Source organism: Schistocerca nitens, chromosome 10 (genome assembly GCF_023898315.1).
Source record: "Schistocerca nitens isolate TAMUIC-IGC-003100 chromosome 10, iqSchNite1.1, whole genome shotgun sequence".
NCBI classification, from domain to species: Eukaryota; Metazoa; Arthropoda; class Insecta; order Orthoptera; family Acrididae; genus Schistocerca; species Schistocerca nitens.
In genome coordinates this window covers 73,609,010-73,628,117 of record NC_064623.1, presented here as the reverse complement: position 1 = coordinate 73,628,117, position 19,108 = coordinate 73,609,010, and the positions used below count along the sequence as shown (strand labels likewise).

The window sequence follows — 19,108 nt, the reverse complement described above, 5'->3', positions numbered from 1 at the left end:
CGCAGATACAGTGTCTGTAAGAATGGTGTGGTCAACACATCGAGTCGCTATTGTAATGCATCAGTACTGTTGTGCAGTGCAGAATGCTGGGATCTTTTATATTCTGGAATAATCTAAACAAATGTGCTTCAGTGTTAAATGAATATTTCATTACGTTTCCTTTCGAATTGTTGCCAAATAATTGCATTGCGTCTCGCCTATTTCCTCAAGCAGAAGTGGATGAGTTAACCATCTGAACAAAACCGTCGTGGAACGGAAACTGTACGTTTCCGGACATTGGTCGATTTTCAAAACGTAATGCAGTCACTCCGCTCTAAATATCCTAGACGTTTGGTAACGGGAACCTCTGAACACCCTTTATGTTACATAAGGACTGAGGAAGACACAGATCTGAGACCATATGCTTTAGCAATAATTAGATATTCTCTCGTGATTTTCTTTATTTCAGTTAATATTCTTGTATAGTGCGATTACAAGAATTGTGATAAAATATAAACGTACATTAGGAGCAAATGAACTAAACAGTGACGTGGCGCCAGAACAGAACTACGTCCCAGGCAACACCGACTCCTCACTGAAACTTGGTTGCGGTGATGGTGGCGATCCAGTCGAGAGCGGAGGTGACCCTGACGAAGCCAGCAGGCATCCCTGTTACGCAGCCGTCGGTCGGAAGGAAGCCGGCCACTCCGATCTGCTTGAAACCTCCTTCAGTCTCCACAACCAGGGGAGTACCGAGGTCCGACTGAAACGTAGACAGTTATTTCCTTGCAATCATCTACTACACTTCTGCTGCAAATACACTACTGGCCATTAAAACTGCTACACCAAGAAGAAATGCAGATGATAAACGGGTATTCATTGTACAAATATATTATACTAGAACTGACATGTGATTACATTTTCACGCAATTTGGGTGCATAGATCCTGAGAAATCAGTACCCAGAACAGCCACCTCTGGCCGTAATAACGGCCTTGATACGCCTGGGCATTGAGTCAAACAGAGCTTGGATGGCGTGTACAGGTACAGCTGACCATGCAGCTTCAACACGATACCACAGTTCGTCAAGAGTAGTTACTGGCGTATTGTGACGAGCCAGTTGCTCGGCCACCATTGACAAGACGTTTTCAGTTGGTGTGAGATCAGGAGAATGTGCTGGCCAGGGCAGCAGCCGAACTTTTCTGTATCCAGAAAGGCCCGTACAGGACTGCAACATGCGGTCGTGCATTATCCTGCTGAAATGTAGGATTTCACAGGGATCGAATGAAGGGTAGAGCCACGGGTCGTAACACATCTGTAATGTAACGTCCACTGTTCAGAGTGCCGTCGATGCAAACAAGAGGTGACGGAGACGTGTAACCAATGGCAACCCATACCATCACGCCGGGTGATACGCCAGTATGGCATGACGAATACACGCTTCCAATGTGCGTTCACCGCGATGTCGCCAACCACGGATGAGACCATCATGATGCTGTAAACAGAACCTGGATTCATCCGAAAAAATGACTTTTTGCCATTCGTGCACCTAGGTTCGTCTTTGAGTATACCACCGCAGACGCTCCTGTCTGTGATGCAGCGTAAAGGGTAACCGCAGCCATGGTCTCTGAGCTGATAGTCCATGCTGCTGCAAACGTCGTCGAACTGTTCGTGCAGATGGTGGTTGTCTTGCAAACGTCCCCATCTGTCGACTCAGGATTCGAGACGTGGCTGCACGATCCGTTACAGCCATGCGGATAAGATGCCTGTCATCTCGACTGCTAGTGATACGAGGCCGTTGGGATCCAACACGGCGTTCCGTATTACCCTCCTGAACCCACCGATTCCATATTCTGCTAACAGTCATTGGATATCGACCAACGCGAGCAGCAATGTCGCGATACGATAAACCGCAATCGCGATAGGCTACAATCCGACCTTTATCAAAGTCGGAAACTTGATGGTACGCATTTCTCCTCCTTACGCGAGTCATCACAACAACGCTTCACCAGGCAACGCCGGTCAACTGCTGTTTGTGTATAAGAAATCGGTTGGAAACTTTCCTCATGTCAGCACGTTGTAGGTGTCGCCACCGGCTCCAACCTTGTGTGAATGCTCTGAAAAGCTAATCATTTGCATATCACATCATCTTCTTCCTGTCGGATAAATTTCGCGTCTGTAGCACGTCATCTTCGTGGTGTAGCAGTTTTAATGGCCAGTAGTGTATTAAAAAATCTTACGAACGATACTACGCTCTGACCTATGTAGAAGACACCCTATCAGCATTGGAGCAAAGAACTTTGTGATTACCAATGACGCAAGTACGCTGATGAAAGGCACAAACACGCCGATACGAAAGACAGCCAGGGGAGTAATGTACACTGAAGTGCCAAAGAAACTGATATAGACATGCATATTCAAATACAGAGGCATATAAACTGGCAGAATACTACGCTGCAGGCGACAGCGCCTGTATAAGGCAACAAGTGATTCCCGCAGTTTCAAATTGGTTACTGCTGCTACAATGGCAGATTATCAAGATTTAACTGCGTTTGAAGTGCTGTTATATTCGGCGCACGGGCGATGCGACACAGCATTCCCGAGGTAGCGATGAAGTGGGGAATTTCCCCTTACGACCGTTCCACGAGTGAACCTTGAATATAAGGAAAATAGTAAAACATATAATCTCTGACATCGCTGCATCCACGAAAACATCCTGCAAGAACTGGATCAACGACGATTGAAGTGAATCGCTCAGTGTGACAGAAGTGCAGCCCTTCCGCAAATTGCTGCAGATTTCAATGCTGGGCCTTTGATGACTGCACTACACAAAGCTCTTTACTTACGATACCTGCGGTCTCACAATACGGATTTTCTTAGGAAGGGAAAGTTGTCAGTCAGGTAGCAGTTGTAAGCCTGCTAAACTGATGAGCCAAAGAAACTGGTGCACCAGCCTAATAGCGCGTAGGGTCCTGCGAGCACGAAGATGTGCCACAACACGATGTGGCATGGGCTCGACTAATGTCTGAAGTACTGCTGGAGGGAACTGACACCATGAATCCTGCAGGGCTGTCCATAAAACCGTAAGAGGAGAAGGGGGGTGGAGGTCTCTTCTGAACAGCACATTGCAACGTATCCCAGATATGCTCAATAATATTCATGTCTGAGGAGTTTGGTGGCCAGCGGAAATGTTCCAACTGTTTCTGGAGCCACTCTGTAGCAATTCTGGACGTGTTGTGTGTCTCATTCAAAATGGCTCTGAGCACTATGGGACTCAACTGCTGTGGTCATAAGTCCCCTAGAACTTAGAACTACTTAAACCTAACTAACGTAAGGACAGCACACAACACCCAGCCATCACGAGGCAGAGAAAATCCCTGACCCCGCCGGGAATCGAACCCGGGAACCCGGGCGTGGGAAGCGAGAACGCTACCGCACGACCACGAGATGCGGGCTGTGTGTCTCATTGTCCTGCTGGAATTTCACAAGTCCGTCGGAATGCACAATGGACATGAATAGTTGCAAGTGATCGGACAGGATGCTTACATACGTGTCACCTGTCAGACTCGTACCTAGGCGTATCAGGGGTCCCATCACTCCAACTGCACACGCCACACACCACTCCATAGGCTCCACCAGCTTGAACAGTCCCCTGGTGACATGCACGGTCCATGGAGTCTAGACGTGGTCTTCATACCAGTATGCATCCGCTCGGTACTATTTGGAACGAGACTCGTCCGACCATCCAACATGTCTCCAGTCATCAACAGTCCAATGTCGGTGTTGACAGGCTCAGGCTAGGCATAAAGCTTTGTGTCATGCAGTCTTCGAGGGTACACGAGTGGGCTTAGGGCTCCGAAAGCCCATATCGATTATGTTTCGTTGAATGGTTCACACGCTGACACTTGCTGATGGGCCAGCATTGAAATCTGCAGCAATTTGCGGAAGGGTTGCACTTCTGTCACATTGAACGATTCTGTTCAGTCGTCGTTGATCCCATTCTTGCAGGATCTTTTTGCGGCTGCAGCGATGTCGGAGATTTGATGTTTTACCGGAGTCCTGATATTCACGGTACACTCTTGCAATTGTCGTACGGGAAAATCCCGACTTCATCGCTACCTCGGAGATGCTGCGTCCCATCGCTCGTGCGCCGACTATAACAGCACGTTCAGACTCACTCAAGTCTTGATAACCTGCCTTTGTAGCAGCAGTAACCCACCTAAGAACTCCGTCAGACACTTCTTGTCCTATACAGGCGTTGCCGACCGGAGCGCCGTATTCTGCGTGTTTACATGTCTCTGTATTTGAATACGCATGCGTATACTAGTTTCCTTGTGCGCTTCATTGTAGTTTCGCAACTGTTAGCTCTAAATAATTCCGTCGCAACCTAAATTGCTTGCCAGTGTGGTTATCAACGGAACTACCAATCCCCCTACAGAAGAAATCCAGTTCACCTCCCTCCAGCTTATGGATCACTGACCTCTGCTGACGGTAAATTATTAATGAAAAAAGGAATAACTCGGGAGATTAAACGTCACTCATAGCTATATTACACATGTCGACAGGCTATCAATGCATGCAAGGATACTGCGTGACTTAGCTACAAATATCGAAGAAACAAATTGCTACATTAATTAATAATAGGTATAGATTGTAACAAGAATTTACGTTTTCCCAACTAATAAAGAATTTCGAAAGTCACACAGCAGTTCGTTTTCTAGAAGTAAGTGGTTGTGTGATGAACAACAATCTATACTCACCCAGCATACGCCAGTGTACGTGTTCCCAGCGCACATAATATTGTCAGTAATGGCACCTTCTTCGTGGAGCTCCGAGCATACTGAGTTGGGAACAATCGTCACCTGACCCCATAGAAGAACTTCTGAATCTCCCACTGTAACCAAAAGAATTGAATCATGTTAGCTTCGTGGATCTTTGTTATTGTGAACATTCATTTACGGTACTCTTCCGTAGTAATACAAAATAAATACGTAACATCAGTTCTAGGTATTCGCAATATAAGGATCCTTGAGTAATGAAGTACTTAGTGAACTTCATTTGTAGAAATTTTTCAGTACGACTGAGACTGAATCAGTTTCCATGTCACTAATAAAGCATTTGTTTGTCTATATAATTATATACTGGCTATTGCCAAATGAATGAACATTTCATATACCTACATCTACATGGAGACTCTTCAAATCACATTTAAGTGCCTGGCAGAGGGTTCATCGAACCACCTTCAAAATTCTCTGTTATTCCAATCTCGCAAAGCGCACGGAGAGAATGAACGCCTATATATTTCCGTACGAGCTCAAATTTTCCTTATTTTATCTTGGTGATCTTCCCCCCCCCCCTCACCCCCCCACCCTCACCACCACGTATGTCGGTCTCAACAAAATATTTACGCATTCGGAGAAGAAAGTTGTTCTTTGGAATTTCGTGAGAAGATTCCGTGGCAACGAAAAACGCCTTTCTTTTAATTATGTCCAGCGCAAATCCTGTATCATTTCTGTGACACTCTCTCCCATATTTCGCGATAATACAAAACATGCTGCCTTTCTTTGAACTTTTTCAATGTACTCCGTCAGTCCTATCTGGAGGATCCCACACCGCGCAGCAGTATTTTGAAAAAGGACGTACAAGCGTAGTGTAGGCAGTCTCCCTAGTAGGCCTGTTACATTTGCTAAGTGTCCTTCCATTAAAACGCAGTCTTTGGTTAGCCTTCCCCACAACATCTTCTATATGTTCCTTCCAATTTAAGTTGTTCGTAATTGTAAAACGGCCTTGCTCCTGGTACTGCGAACGGCTCAAAGCAAGGGGAAACTACGGCCATAATTTTTCCCGAGGGCATGCACCTTTACTGTATGATTAAATGATGATGGCGTCCTCTTGGGTAAAATATTCCGGAGGTAAAATAGTCCCCCATTCGGATCTTCGGGCGGGGACTACTCAAGAGGATGTCGTTATCAGGAGAAAGAAAATGGTTCAAATGGCTCTGAGCACTATGGGACTCAACTGCTGAGGTCATTAGTCCCCTAGAACTTCGAACTAGTTAAACCTAACTAACCTAAGGACATCACAAACATCCATGCCCGAGGCAGGATTCGAACCTGCGACCGTAGCGGTCTTGCGGTTCCAGACTGCAGCGCCTTTAACCGCACGGCCACTTCGGCCGGCAGGAGAAAGGAAACTGGCGTTCTACGAATCGGAGCGTGGAATGTCAGATCCCTTAATCGGGCAAGTAGGTTAGAAAATTTAAAAAGGGAAATGGATAGGTTAAAGTTAGATATAGTGGGAATTAGTGAAGTTCGGTGGCAGGAGGAACAAGACTTCTGGTCAGGTGACTACATGGTTATCAACACAAAGTCAAATAGGGGTAATGCAGGAGTAGGTTTAATAATGAATAGGAAAATAGGAATGCGGGTAAGCTACTACAAACAGCATAGTGAACGCATTATTGTGGCCAAGATAGATGTGAAGCCCACACCTACTACAGTAGTACAAGTTTATATGCCAACTAGCTCTGCAGATGACGAAGAAATTGAAGAAATGTATGATGAAATAAAAGAAATTATTCAGATAGTGAAGGGAGACAAAAATTTAATAGTCATGGGTGACTGGAATTCGAGTGTAGTAAAAGGGAGAGAAGGAAACGTAGAAGGTGAATATGGATTGGGGCTAAGAAATGAAAGAGGAAGCCGCCTGGTAGAATTTTGCACAGAGCACAACTTAATCATAGCTAACACTTGGTTTAAGAATCATGATAGAAGGTTGTATACTTGGAAGAACCCTGGAGATACTAAAAGGTATCAGATAGATTATATAATGGTAAGACAGAGATTTAGGAACTAGGTTTTAAATTGTAAGACATTTCCAGGGGCAGATGTGGACTCTGACCACAATCTATTGGTTATGACCTGTAGATTAAAACTGAAGAAACTGCAAAAAGGTGGGAATTTAAGGAGATGGGACCTGGATAAACTGAAAGAACCAGAGGTTGTACAGAGTTACAGGGAGAGCATAAGGGAACAATTGACAGGAATGGGGGAAAGAAATACAGTAGAAGAGGAATGGGTAGCTTTGAGGGATGAAGTAGTGAAGGCAGCAGAGGATCAAATAGGTAAAAAGACGAGGGCTAGTAGAAATCCTTGGGTAACAGAAGAAATATTGAATTTAATTGATGAAAGGAGAAAATATAAAAATGCAGTAAATGAAGCAGGCAAAAAGGAATACAAACGTCTCAAAAATGAGATCGACAGGAAGTGCAAAATGGCTAAGCAGGCATGGCTAGAGGACAAATGTAAGGATGTAGAGGCTTTTCTCACTAGGGGTAAGATAGATACTGCCTACAGGAAAATTAAAGAGACCTTTGGAGATAAGAGAACCACTTGTATGAACATCAAGAGCTCAGATGGAAACCCAGTTCTAACCAAAGAAGGGAAAGCAGATAGGTGGAAGGAGTATATAGAGGATCTATACAAGGGCGATGTGCTTGAGGACAATATTATGGAAATGGAAGAGGATGTAGATGAAATGGGAGATACGATACTGCGTGAAGAGTTTGACAGAGCACTGAAAGACCTGAGTCAAAACAAGGCCCCCGGAGTAGACAACATTCCATTGGAACTACTGACGGCCTTGGGAGAGCCAGTCCTGACAAAACTCTACCATCTGGTGAGCAAGATGTATGAAACAGGTGAAATACCCTCAGACTTCAAGAAGAATATAATAATTCCAATCCCAAAGAAAGCAGGTGTTGACAGATGTGAAAATTACCGGACAATCAGTTTAATAAGCCACAGCTGCAAAATACTAACACGAATTCTTTACAGACGAATGGAAAAACTAGTAGAAGCCGGCCTCGGGGAAGATCAGTCTGGATTCTGTAGAAATACTGGAACACGTGAGGCAATACTGACCTTACGACTTATCTTAGAAGAAAGATTAAGGAAAGGCAAACCTACGTTTCTAGCATTTGTATAGAGAAAGCTTTTGACAATGTTGACTGGAATACTCTCTTTCAAATTCTAAAGGTGGCAGGGGTAAAATACAAGGAGCGAAAGGCTATTTACAATTTGTACAGAAACCAGATGGCAGTTATAAGAGTCGAGGGACATGAAAGGGAAGCAGCGGTTGGGAAGGGATTAAGACAGGGTTGTAGCCTCTCCCCGATGTTATTCAATCTGTATATTGAGCGAGCAGTAAAGGAAACAAAAGAAAAATTCGGAGTAGGTATTAAAATCCATGCAGAAGAAATAAAAACTTTGAGGTTCGCCGATGACATTTTAATTCTGTCAGAGACAGCAAAGGACTTGGAACAGCAGTTGAACGGAATGGATAGCGTCTTGAAAGGAGGATATAAGATGAACATAAACAAAAGCAAAACGAGGATAATGGAATGTAGTCGAATTAAGTGTAGTGGGCTGACAAGGCAGCCAGTCCACAAAGACGGGTAGCCGAAAGGGCACACGTACACACACGCCGACTGGCGCGAAGTGTGGAACAGGATTCGTATTGAATGTGATAAAGAAAAGAACGTAGCTACTAGAACACTTAACTTTTATATCGTCCTTTGGTATACAGCATTCTTGATGATACAAGTGAGACTATCTTGAGATACATGCAATGGTACAAATGGCGCCTTGCTAGGTCGTAGCCATTAACTTAGCTGAAGGCTATTCTGTCTCTCGGCAAATGAGAGAAAGCCTTCGTCAGTGTAGTCGCTAGCAACGTCGTCGTACAACTGGGGCGAGTGCTCGTACGTCTCTCGAGACCTGCCTTGTGGTGGCGCTCGGTCTGCGATCCTGACAGTGGCGACACGCGGGTCCGACATGTACTAATGGACCGCGGCCGATTTAAGCTACCACCTAGCAAGTGTGGTGTCTAGCGGTGACACCACATTAAATCGGGTGATGTTGAGGGTATTAGATTAGGAAATGAGACACTTAAAGTAGTAAAGGAGTTTTGCTATTTGGGGAGCAAAATAACTGATGATGGTCGAAGTAGAGAGGATATAAAATGTAGACTGGCAATGGCAAGGAAAGCGTTTCTGAAGAAGAGAAATTTGTTAACATCGAGTATAGATTTAAGTGTCAGGAAGTCATTTCTGAAAGTATTTGTATGGAGTGTAGCCATGTATGGAAGTGAAACATGGACGATAAATAGTTTGGACAAGAAGAGAATAGAAGCTTTCGAAATGTGGTGCTACAGAAGAATGCTGAAGATTAGATGGGTAGATCACATAACTAATGAGGAAGTATTGGGCACAACTTCACCAGAAGAAGGGATCGGTTGGTAGGACATATTCTGAGGCATCAAGGGATCACCAATTTAGTATTGGAGGGCATCGTGGAGGGTAAAAATCGTAGGGTGAGACCAAGAGATGAATACACTAAGCAGATTCAGAAGGATGTAGGTTGCAGTAGGTACTGGGAGATGAAGAAGCTTGCACAGGATAGAGAGTAGCATGGAGAGCTGCATCAAACCAGTCTCAGGACTGAAGACCACAACAACAACAACAATTGTAATACATAGGTATTTAGTTGAATTTACACCTTTTAGATTTGACTGTTTAATCGTGTAACAGAAGTTTAACGAGTTCCTTTTAGCACTCATGTGGATGACCTCACACTTTTCTTTATTTAGGGTCGACTGCCACTTTTCGCACCATTCAGATATCTTTTCTAAATCTTTTTGTAGCGTCATCTGCACACAAACGAAGACGGCTGCTCAGATTGTCTCCCAAATCGCATAGAAATATATAAACGTAAAATATAGTCATAGAATGATTTCTTTCTGTGATTAACAGTGATATAAACTGCGAAAATTGCTTTAACTTTTTGTTAAGAAGTTAAGCAGTATTATTAGAAGGGGATCATGTATATCCATGTCTCGTTCATAATTTTAGTTTTCCCTGTGTTACTGCTAGACAATGTTTCTGTCAGGTGCATTTGTAGTCTGTCATATGACCATATTTGGAGAGGGATTTTGTGCTGGACTGTTGATTTTGTTTCGCTTTCTGTTCTGTTACGGGAACCAGGAACCTCAGCCCTCCTCACCAAGTCCCAATCGATTCACCTGCATTAGACGAGAATATGGCGACTGGACCACAAGTTAAAGGAATTTCCGTTCCTTTCTTTCTATGAGATCTGGGGAAAATTCGTTTTCCTTTCTTTATGTCTGGCTGGCGGGAACAAAACTCAAGGGCAGAAACCAGCCGTCCTGCCCTTTTAAAAGCTCGTCGTTTGACTGGCTCCATAGAAATCCAAACAAACCTTTCTAGCGCCTTCTGTGACACTTCATTGTTTGGAGAGAGCCTATGAGCAAAGGCTACCTCCAACTTTTCGGCAGCCCTGTTTGACTCAGTGGCGCACGCTTTTTAACAGACTCTAGGGATTGGTCAGTTAAGGACCTGACAAGGCAACCTACTCTCAGGGGAGTTGATGAAAATTTTGCTCAGAGACGGACATGGGCAGCTAACTAATACATACTTTTCTTGTGAAACGTGGTGTTACCTATTACATCGGTTCGATATTATACAGGGTGATTCAAAAAGAATACCACAACTTTAAAAATGTGTATTTAATGAAAGAAACATAATATAACCTTCTGTTATACATCATTACAAAGAGTATTTAAAAAGGTTTTTTTTTTCACTCAAAAACAAGTTCAGAGATGTTCAATATGGCACCCTCCAGACACTCGAGCAATATCAACCCGATACTCCAACTCGTTCCACACTCTCTGTAGCATATCAGGCATAATAGTTTGGATAGCTGCTGTTATTTCTCGTTTCAAATCATCAATGGTGGCTGGGAGAGGTGGCCGAAACACCATATCCTTAACATACCCCCATAAGAAAAAATCGCAGGGGGTAAGATCAGGGCTTCTTGGAGGCCAGTGATGAAGTGCTCTGTCACGGGCTGCCTGGCGGCCGATCCATTGCCTCGGGTAGTTGACGTTCAGGTAGTTACGGACAGATAAGTGCCAATGTGGTGGCGCTCCATCCTGCTGAAATATGAATTGTTGTGCTTCTTGTTCGAGCTGAGGGAACAGCCAATTCTCTAACATCTCCAGATGCTGTAGTCCAGTTACTGCTTGCTGGATGCGTGCTACATTTTCATCACTCGTTCTCGGCCGTCCAGAACTTTTCCCTTTGCACAAACACCCATTCTCTGTAAACTGTTTATACCAACGTTTAATACACCACCTATCAGGAGGTTTAACACCATACTTCGTTCGAAATGCACGCTGAACAACTGTCGTCGATTCACTTCTGCCGTACTCAATAACACAAAAAGCTTTCTGTTGAGCGGTCGCCATCTTAGCATCAACTGACGCTGACGCCTAGTCAACAGCGCCTCAAGCGAACAAATGTACAACTAAATGAAACTTTATAGCTCCTTTAATTCGCCGACAGATAGTGCTTAGCTCTGCCTTTTGTCGTTGCAGAGTTTTAAATTCCTAACGTTGTGGTATTCTTTTTGAATCACCCTGTATATGTTACGTCATGTACAAGGTTACTGGAGTTAGTAGCTTCAGGTGTAGAGAGTGATTCACGCTACTCATTCAGTTTGCATATAAAGATTAATTTCTCCCAAGTGGAACTTACAGTCATAAGTTCGGGTTGTTGCGCGCCCTTGTATTAAGGCTCATGATTGCTGCGACACTGATGGACAGTTTTGTAGAAGTTCTTTCTTGTAAAACGTAGATGCAGGTATTTGACTGTGGTACCCATTCAGTTTGTTTTAAAATCAATGCTGGTCAAGTTCTGTACCAAGTAGAACATGCCCGCATCGTTTCCCTCAAACAGTTTCGAGACATATCCCAGAAACTATGGTAAATAATGGACAATGAATGCAAATAAATAGTTTGCCGCTGCAGGGTCGTGCCAGAGACCTTAGCCTTACGTTTCAAGATATTGCTGTTGGCAACACTTACTTTTGTTATGTTTTGTAGGTACGCTTCTTGTTTCCAGATGGAAATACCATGCATCTGGTATAGCCTACATTGGATTCAGTTCTTGGTGTTTAGATATATTATATTTGCTTAAGGCACAGACAGCTAGAGAAGAAAGAGGCAGGCCAAAGGAACGTTCAAAATACGACAGTTCACAAATAGCAATATGTTTTGTTGTACGGAAGACACTCCCTCCACCTGTGCTTCCTTGGAGCAGAGCGTATTATACAGCACAGCTATGGACTTACAATTTTTGTGGACACGATTTAGCCCCTGGAGGTGCAACAAAGTACATTTGGTACAAGGGTCAAACTGCTCGTGGACGCCAAGAAATTGCTTCATTTCTTCTGCAGGACGTTTGGGGAGGAAAGGTCAATATTTTACACAGTGATAGTATAAGTAATTCTGAACAAAATAATGTTATATGAACATAGGTCCGTAAATGCTTCGTTAGGGAGGTACAGGTATTGAAAGGAACTTTAATTCTGCATAATAGATGAGCACAACTTAAACGTATACGCAATACAACGGGACCGCAACGTGATTCTCTTGAAAACAATCTTACAGAGAAGTACAGTTATGTTACACATTCTTACATAATGTGTATTTAAGTTGCATTTAGTACATAATGCATTACAACATGCATGTTACATGTATTCAGTTGAAAAGATGTACCACGTCTTTCACAAACGTCTTTAACACCTATCGTTCAAAAATGGTTCAAATGGCTCTGAGCACTATGGGACTTAACATCTGAGGTCATCAGTCCCCTAGAACCTAGAACTACTTAAACTTAACTAAGCTAAGGACATCTCACACATCCATGCCCGAGGCAGGATTCGAACCTGCGACTGTAGCGGTCGCGCGGTTCCATACTGAAATGCCTAGAACCGTTTGGCCACAGCGGCCGGCACTTATGGTACAGATGTTGTACAGTTCACAGAATAAGTTCGAATATCCCACCATGAACGTCAATGCACTTTTGCGCCTTAGCTATAACATGTTGTGTTTCTTGTTGAACTGCCTGGCATTGGTTCCTGATCAATTCAGCAGCGTCCATGAGGCGACGAAGCAGTTTATCTCGTGCTTTTACCTTCACTTTGTGCACCTCTGATTTCATCCAATCACATAACCAGAAATCTAAAAGTGTAAGATCAGGTGATCTTGGAGGCCAGTTGACAGCACCGCCAAGGCGATTAGGGTAGGTGCGGTTAAGATGGCCCCTCACACCTAAGGTAATATGTGGAGGGGTACCGTCATGTTGAAAGTAAATTCCAGTTTGCTTGGCTAAAGCAACTTCAGATAGTTCCACAAATAAATTTTCCAAAAGTCGCTGATTGATAATAAATGGACCTATCAAAAGGTTACCGATCATGCAGCACCAAACATTTATGGCAAAACGAACTTGGAAATTGCTATCCACCGAAGCGTGTGTATTTTCCCGTGGCCATTTATTCCATGTCGTGAAAACTGGGCTTCGTCAGTGAATAGTATGTATGGAAACAAATGACTATTCTCAATTACCCAGTGTCAGAATTGAAGTCGTTGGGCATTGTCACCAACGTGGAGGTTTTGGACACGCTGTATGTGAAATGGATACAGGTTTTCCACATGTAATGTTTGCCATACATGTGTCTGTTGGATATTCATACGCAGGGACTTTCTTCGTATGCTCGTACCGGGACTTCGCTCAACACTTGCGATAATTTCTTCCTGTTTCTGAAAAGTTTTGTTGACGTGCACGCTCGGACGAAAAATGTCTACTTGGAAGAGAGCTTGTTGCACGGAAAGTGATAAACACTTTGGTAAACACCCTGCGATCAGGTAATCGTCGAGTCGGAAAGCGCCTGTGGTATTCTTCTCTTGCAGCGGTAGCACTACCGTCGCAGAAGACATAAGCATACACCGTATCTGCGTGTTCCTCATTACTGTAGACGTGTGGCATTGTTAACAGCGCTTGTACGAACACAGTTAACACCACAGACTACACAACTAATCGATCAGTCGCCGGTACCTTACACAATACGTCTTACACGGCACAAATGCGCAAACAATGGGTGCTTGTACTACGTAAGTCACATGACCATAATACACTCCTGGAAATGGAAAAAAGAACACATTGACCCGGTGTGTCAGACCCACCATACTTGCTCCGGACACTGCGAGAGGGCTGTACAAGCAATGATCACACGCACGGTACAGCGGACACACCAGGAACCGCGGTGTTGGCCGTCGAATGGCGCTAGCTGCGCAGCATTTGTGCACCGCCGCCGTCAGTGTCAGCCAGTTTGCCGTGGCATACGGAGCTCCATCGCAGTCTTTAACACTGGTAGCATGCCGCGACAGCGTGGACGTGAATCGTATGTGCAGTTGACGGACTTTGAGCGAGGGCGTATAGTGGGCATGCGGGAGGCCGGGTGGACGTACCGCCGAATTGCTCAACACGTGGGGCGTGAGGTCTCCACAGTACATCGATGTTGTCGCCAGTGGTCGGCGGAAGGTGCACGTGCCCGTCGACCTGGGACCGGACCGCAGCGACGCACGGATGCACGCCAAGACCGTAGGATCCTACGCAGTGCCGTAGGGGACCGCACCGCCACTTCCCAGCAAATTAGGGACACTGTTGCTCCTGGGGTATCGGCGAGGACCATTCGCAACCGTCTCCATGAAGCTGGGCTACGGTCCCGCACACCGTTAGGCCGTCTTGCGCTCACGCCCCAACATCGTGCAGCCCGCCTCCAGTGGTGTCGCGACAGGTGTGAATGGAGGGACGAATGGAGACGTGTCGTCTTCAGCGATGAGAGTCGCTTCTGCCTTGGTGCCAATGATGGTCGTATGCGTGTTTGGCGCCGTGCAGGTGAGCGCCACAATCAGGACTGCATACGACCGAGGCACACAGGGCCAACACCCGGCATCATGGTGTGGGGAGCGATCTCCTACACTGGCCGTACACCACTGGTGATCGTCGAGGGGACACTGAATAGTGCACGGTACATCCAAACCGTCATCGAACCCATCGTTCTGCCATTCCTACACCGGCAAGGGAACTTGCTGTTCCAACAGGACAATGCACGTCCGCATGTATCCCGTGCCACCCAACGTGCTCTAGAAGGTGTAAGTCAACTACCCTGGCCAGCAAGATCTCCGGATCTGTCCCCCATTGAGCATGTTTGGGACTGGATGAAGCGTCGTCTCACGCGGTCTGCACGTCCAGCACGAACGCTGGTCCAACTGAGGCGCCAGGTGGAAATGGCATGGCAAGCCGTTCCACAGGACTACATCCAGCATCTCTACGATCGTCTCCATGGGAGAATAGCAGCCTGCATTGCAGCGAAAGGTGGATATACACTGTACTAGTGCCGACATTGTGCATGCTCTGTTGCCTGTGTCTATGTGCCTGTGGTTCTGTCAGTGTGATCATGTGATGTATCTGACCCCAGGAATGTGTCAATAAAGTTTCCCCTTCCTGGGACAATGAATTCACGGTGTTCTTATTTCAATTTCCAGGAGTGTACGTGGAAGGTTGCATAGCGTAAACATGGCATGCACCCGTGCATTGTTTGCAAGAAAATCATGTTACGATCTATTTGTATTGCGTATACGTTCGCGTTGTGCACATCGTAGCAAAATTAAAGTTCCTTTCAATACCCATACTTCCATAGCAAAGCATTTGCAGAACTATGTTCATATAACATTTTTTGTTCAGAATTACTAGTACTATCACTGTTTAAAATATTGACCTTTCCTCCCAGACAGCCTGTATAAGTAGATTGCCCACTTCAGTTAAACACATATCAGCTGTTAGTGACAACGTTATGGATCAAAATAAAAGTAAATACATTGTACAGTTCTCGCAGTGCGTCACCCAGAATACACACACTGAAACTGTAGATCACAGATTCGTGATTTCTGATCTTTCCTATACGGAATGAGACCAAGATTTTGGAACTATCGAGGAGGGTGCCAGGGAAAGTCCTTGGAGTTTTGTACCCCATGAATGGACATTACTTATTTCCAAGGCCTGCAGGAAATGTAAGGTAATCCCGATTACTGACAATGATTTCATCACACTAATCGGATTCAATGATTATCTCAAGGATTGAGTGAAAGGCTTGAGAAAAATGGAGTGGCTGCATTTTCAAACGAACTTGCCCTTCATCTTCTTCTATAGGGAATCCCTCAATTAAGAGCTGAAAGATTTTCAAAATTTTGATAACCAGAAACAACATCTCTGCGGCAGAAATATCAGTGTCTTCCCCGCTTTACAAATAAATAATGAAAAAGATAAGTAAAAATATCTCAGGTACAGAGATCTACTGACTCTGCTTCCCTTTGTGCCACCAGTACATCATGAGTTTTAGCAGAAACTTCCACACCGCGAAGCTGCAAGAACACTGAATCCAGTTAATCAAAATCGTGAATAAGTTTACTGTTATTCAGAAAATGAACATAACAGGATGTTGGGAACAGGCTCTGAGCAGAGTCACAGTCATGTTCAACTCAAGTAATAAGTTACTGCCTGCCATTAATGTGTTCCTATGAATGCTACTGCGCCTCATGATTTTTAATTACTAATAAAAAATTAGTAACTGACAAAATTCAGCATTGATTGTTCTGGATAAGATAGGCAATAAAGCTTCAAAATTATTTTTTTTCTCTCAGTTGTTCATGGTATTTTTTGTAGTGTCTCAACTCTGAATATCATTTACTCAAAACTATCTTTTTGTTACTTATACTGCTTGGCTTGTAAGGACCTAAATTAAAATGTCCCCCTGTATGGGAATATACATTGTGTATGTACGAGTGCAGGCTGTAGCCACATGGTTGACGCCATATGGAAGTTTGGGTGTGGCTATGGGGCACGCTTGGATAGCTTAATAGTAAGGCGTCTGCTCGCGATAAGAGGGAATTCCAGACTCGACTCCCAAACCAGCACAAATTTTCACTGTCATCATTCCATTATACAGCTGCTATTTGACCATATTCGCAATTCCGATTGTATTTCGTGTATTTCATAACGGCTGTAGTCGTAGGAAGTTCAATATCCTATCAGTTTCACCAGCCTGTCGTTTTAGTTTCATTAACCTCTCACATCTAGTGTGTGGTGAATTCCAACATTTTTATTGCAGTATATACCAGAGTGATCGTTCTAGTGCAACCATTACAAACTCTTTTGATACGCTGATACAGGCTACAGAATGCAAGTAAAATCGCTGTATTTTTTATTAATAGTGAATTAATTAACACATTCGTGTTAAATGGTCAACTATTTCAGGCAGACATAACAAGAAAAGTCTTAAAGAAAGAAATTAACCAATATCATCAAAAGTAATGTGACTAACAGTAAATTGTCTTTAAAGTTTTATATTCCATTTAAAAAGTAGCTATTTTTATACTTAAATATCATCAGCACTTTAATTATTATACTGTCAGGCATGACAAAGGACTTGGAATCGGAATGGATAATGACTTGAAAAAACATAATAACGTCTAATCGAATTAAATCTGGCTATTCTGAGGGTTATTTGCAGTGTAGCGTTTCTGAAAACCAATTATTTGTTATCATTGAATATAAATTTACGATATAGGAGATATATTCTGAAGATATTAGTCAAGACGGCTGCCGTCTGCAGAAGTGAAACGTGGCCGGAAAACAGTTCAGATCAGAAGAGAATAGAAGCTCTTGAATTGTCGAGGTACAGAAGAATGCTGAGGATTAGATGGCACGATCGGCAACTAATGAACATGAACTGAATCGAGTTGTCCAGAAAAGCCCATTATGACACAGCCTGGCTAAAAGAAGGGATTAGTTTATAGGAAACATACTGAGGCATCAAGGAATTGTGACTTTGGTAATGGAAGGAAGTGTAGGGCGGGACGAGTGGAAAAATTCGTAGAGAGAGAACACAGCTTGACTGCGGTAAGCAGATTCAACTGGATGTGGGTCGCAGTAGTTACACAGAGACGGACAGGCTCAACCTATTTCCGACAGCTGTGGTGGCAGACCAGCCTATGGACTGGAGACGACCACGTGATCCCTGCTTTCAACCTTGCAAAGTCAGCTAAGTCACATTTGTTTAAGTAGTGTTACCAAGCTAACAAAACTGTCACTGTCTAAAGACTCTTCCCTATTAACTAGTGTGGAATCTGTTTTCCAGCCAAAAATGAAGTTGTTAAGAGTGGCTTTTCAACGCTAACTGATTGTTCTAGACACTGCTAAGGTGAAATACACGCGGTTCGGATGAAGATGGAAGTTAACGCCAAGTTGTCGAAGAAACGAGACGTGTACCTGCAGATGTTTGTTTTTCTATATTTTCAACTCGATAATACGTCAGGCACTTTGGGTTGTGATGCAAGGGTGATGCTTTTCCTGCAAAACATATGAGTGTGAAGGCGACAGTATTTCTTTATACAGTAGTTACATCTAATAACCAAGTAATTCCACAAAAAGTGAACTTCAGAGCATTCAGCTCTGGCTAACGCTGCTTATCTAAACGTGAATGATTTCATTAACGTTCAGATGTTCATTCTGAACTTGTGGCATCTGACAGCTATTCATAAAAATGAGTCCCAAATGTCCAACAGTGTCATACCCATCAGGGTGTGCACATACACAACGAAAATATCGCTCTACCAAGGAACACAGAAGCTTCCAATGTATAGAAAATACAAGTACTCCAGAAAATTAAATTTTTTCTAACGTGTAAACACGTTCCAAGGGATAACAAAATCTTGTACCCAGAAACAAACTACTGAAACTTAAAAGCGCTGCAGTGGAGAAGTATTTCTCAGTAGCCTACTTATCGGTCTGTCTGGTGCATTATAACTCTACCGCACACCAACAATCAGCCCACGAAATCATATTAAGAAGAAGTATTATTACAAGCCAATTACAAATACAATACATTTTGATGTTAAAGCTATTAGAAGCTAACACAAATTTCAATTTTCAAGGTAAGAAAAATTGTTAAGACATAAATGAACTCAGGTAATTTGCCAGTATCACGTGTTCGATGGTAAAGCACCTTCTGTTTCAAGGTACATGATGCATGTCCGACGAAGAATAGCTTAACCATACATAGGTTACGTAAGTAGTTTTAAAAATGCATAGAATTTAACTTGTAGTAGGATTGTGTAACAAGAATTAATAATATTCTCCAAATAGATTT

General features: G+C 43.7%; 1 protein-coding gene across 5 annotated transcripts in view; it reads right to left on the bottom strand.

The window, feature by feature from the left end:
• Window positions 1-401: 401 nt before the first annotated feature.
• Window positions 402-19,108, bottom strand: part of LOC126210625 (collagenase-like) — a 231,944-nt gene continuing 213,237 nt past the window's right edge. For 2 of the 5 annotated variants that reach the window (XM_049939925.1, XM_049939920.1), the window contains exons 5-6: window positions 4,739-4,872; window positions 402-742 (exon numbers count right to left, since the gene is read on the bottom strand). In XM_049939925.1, the coding sequence (XP_049795882.1) occupies window positions 572-742; window positions 4,739-4,872 (305 nt within the window). In that variant the 3' untranslated portion in view covers window positions 402-571. The remainder of the gene's footprint in view (window positions 743-4,738; window positions 4,873-19,108) is intronic. The other 3 variants (XM_049939922.1, XM_049939924.1, XM_049939923.1) reach the window with 2 other exon arrangements.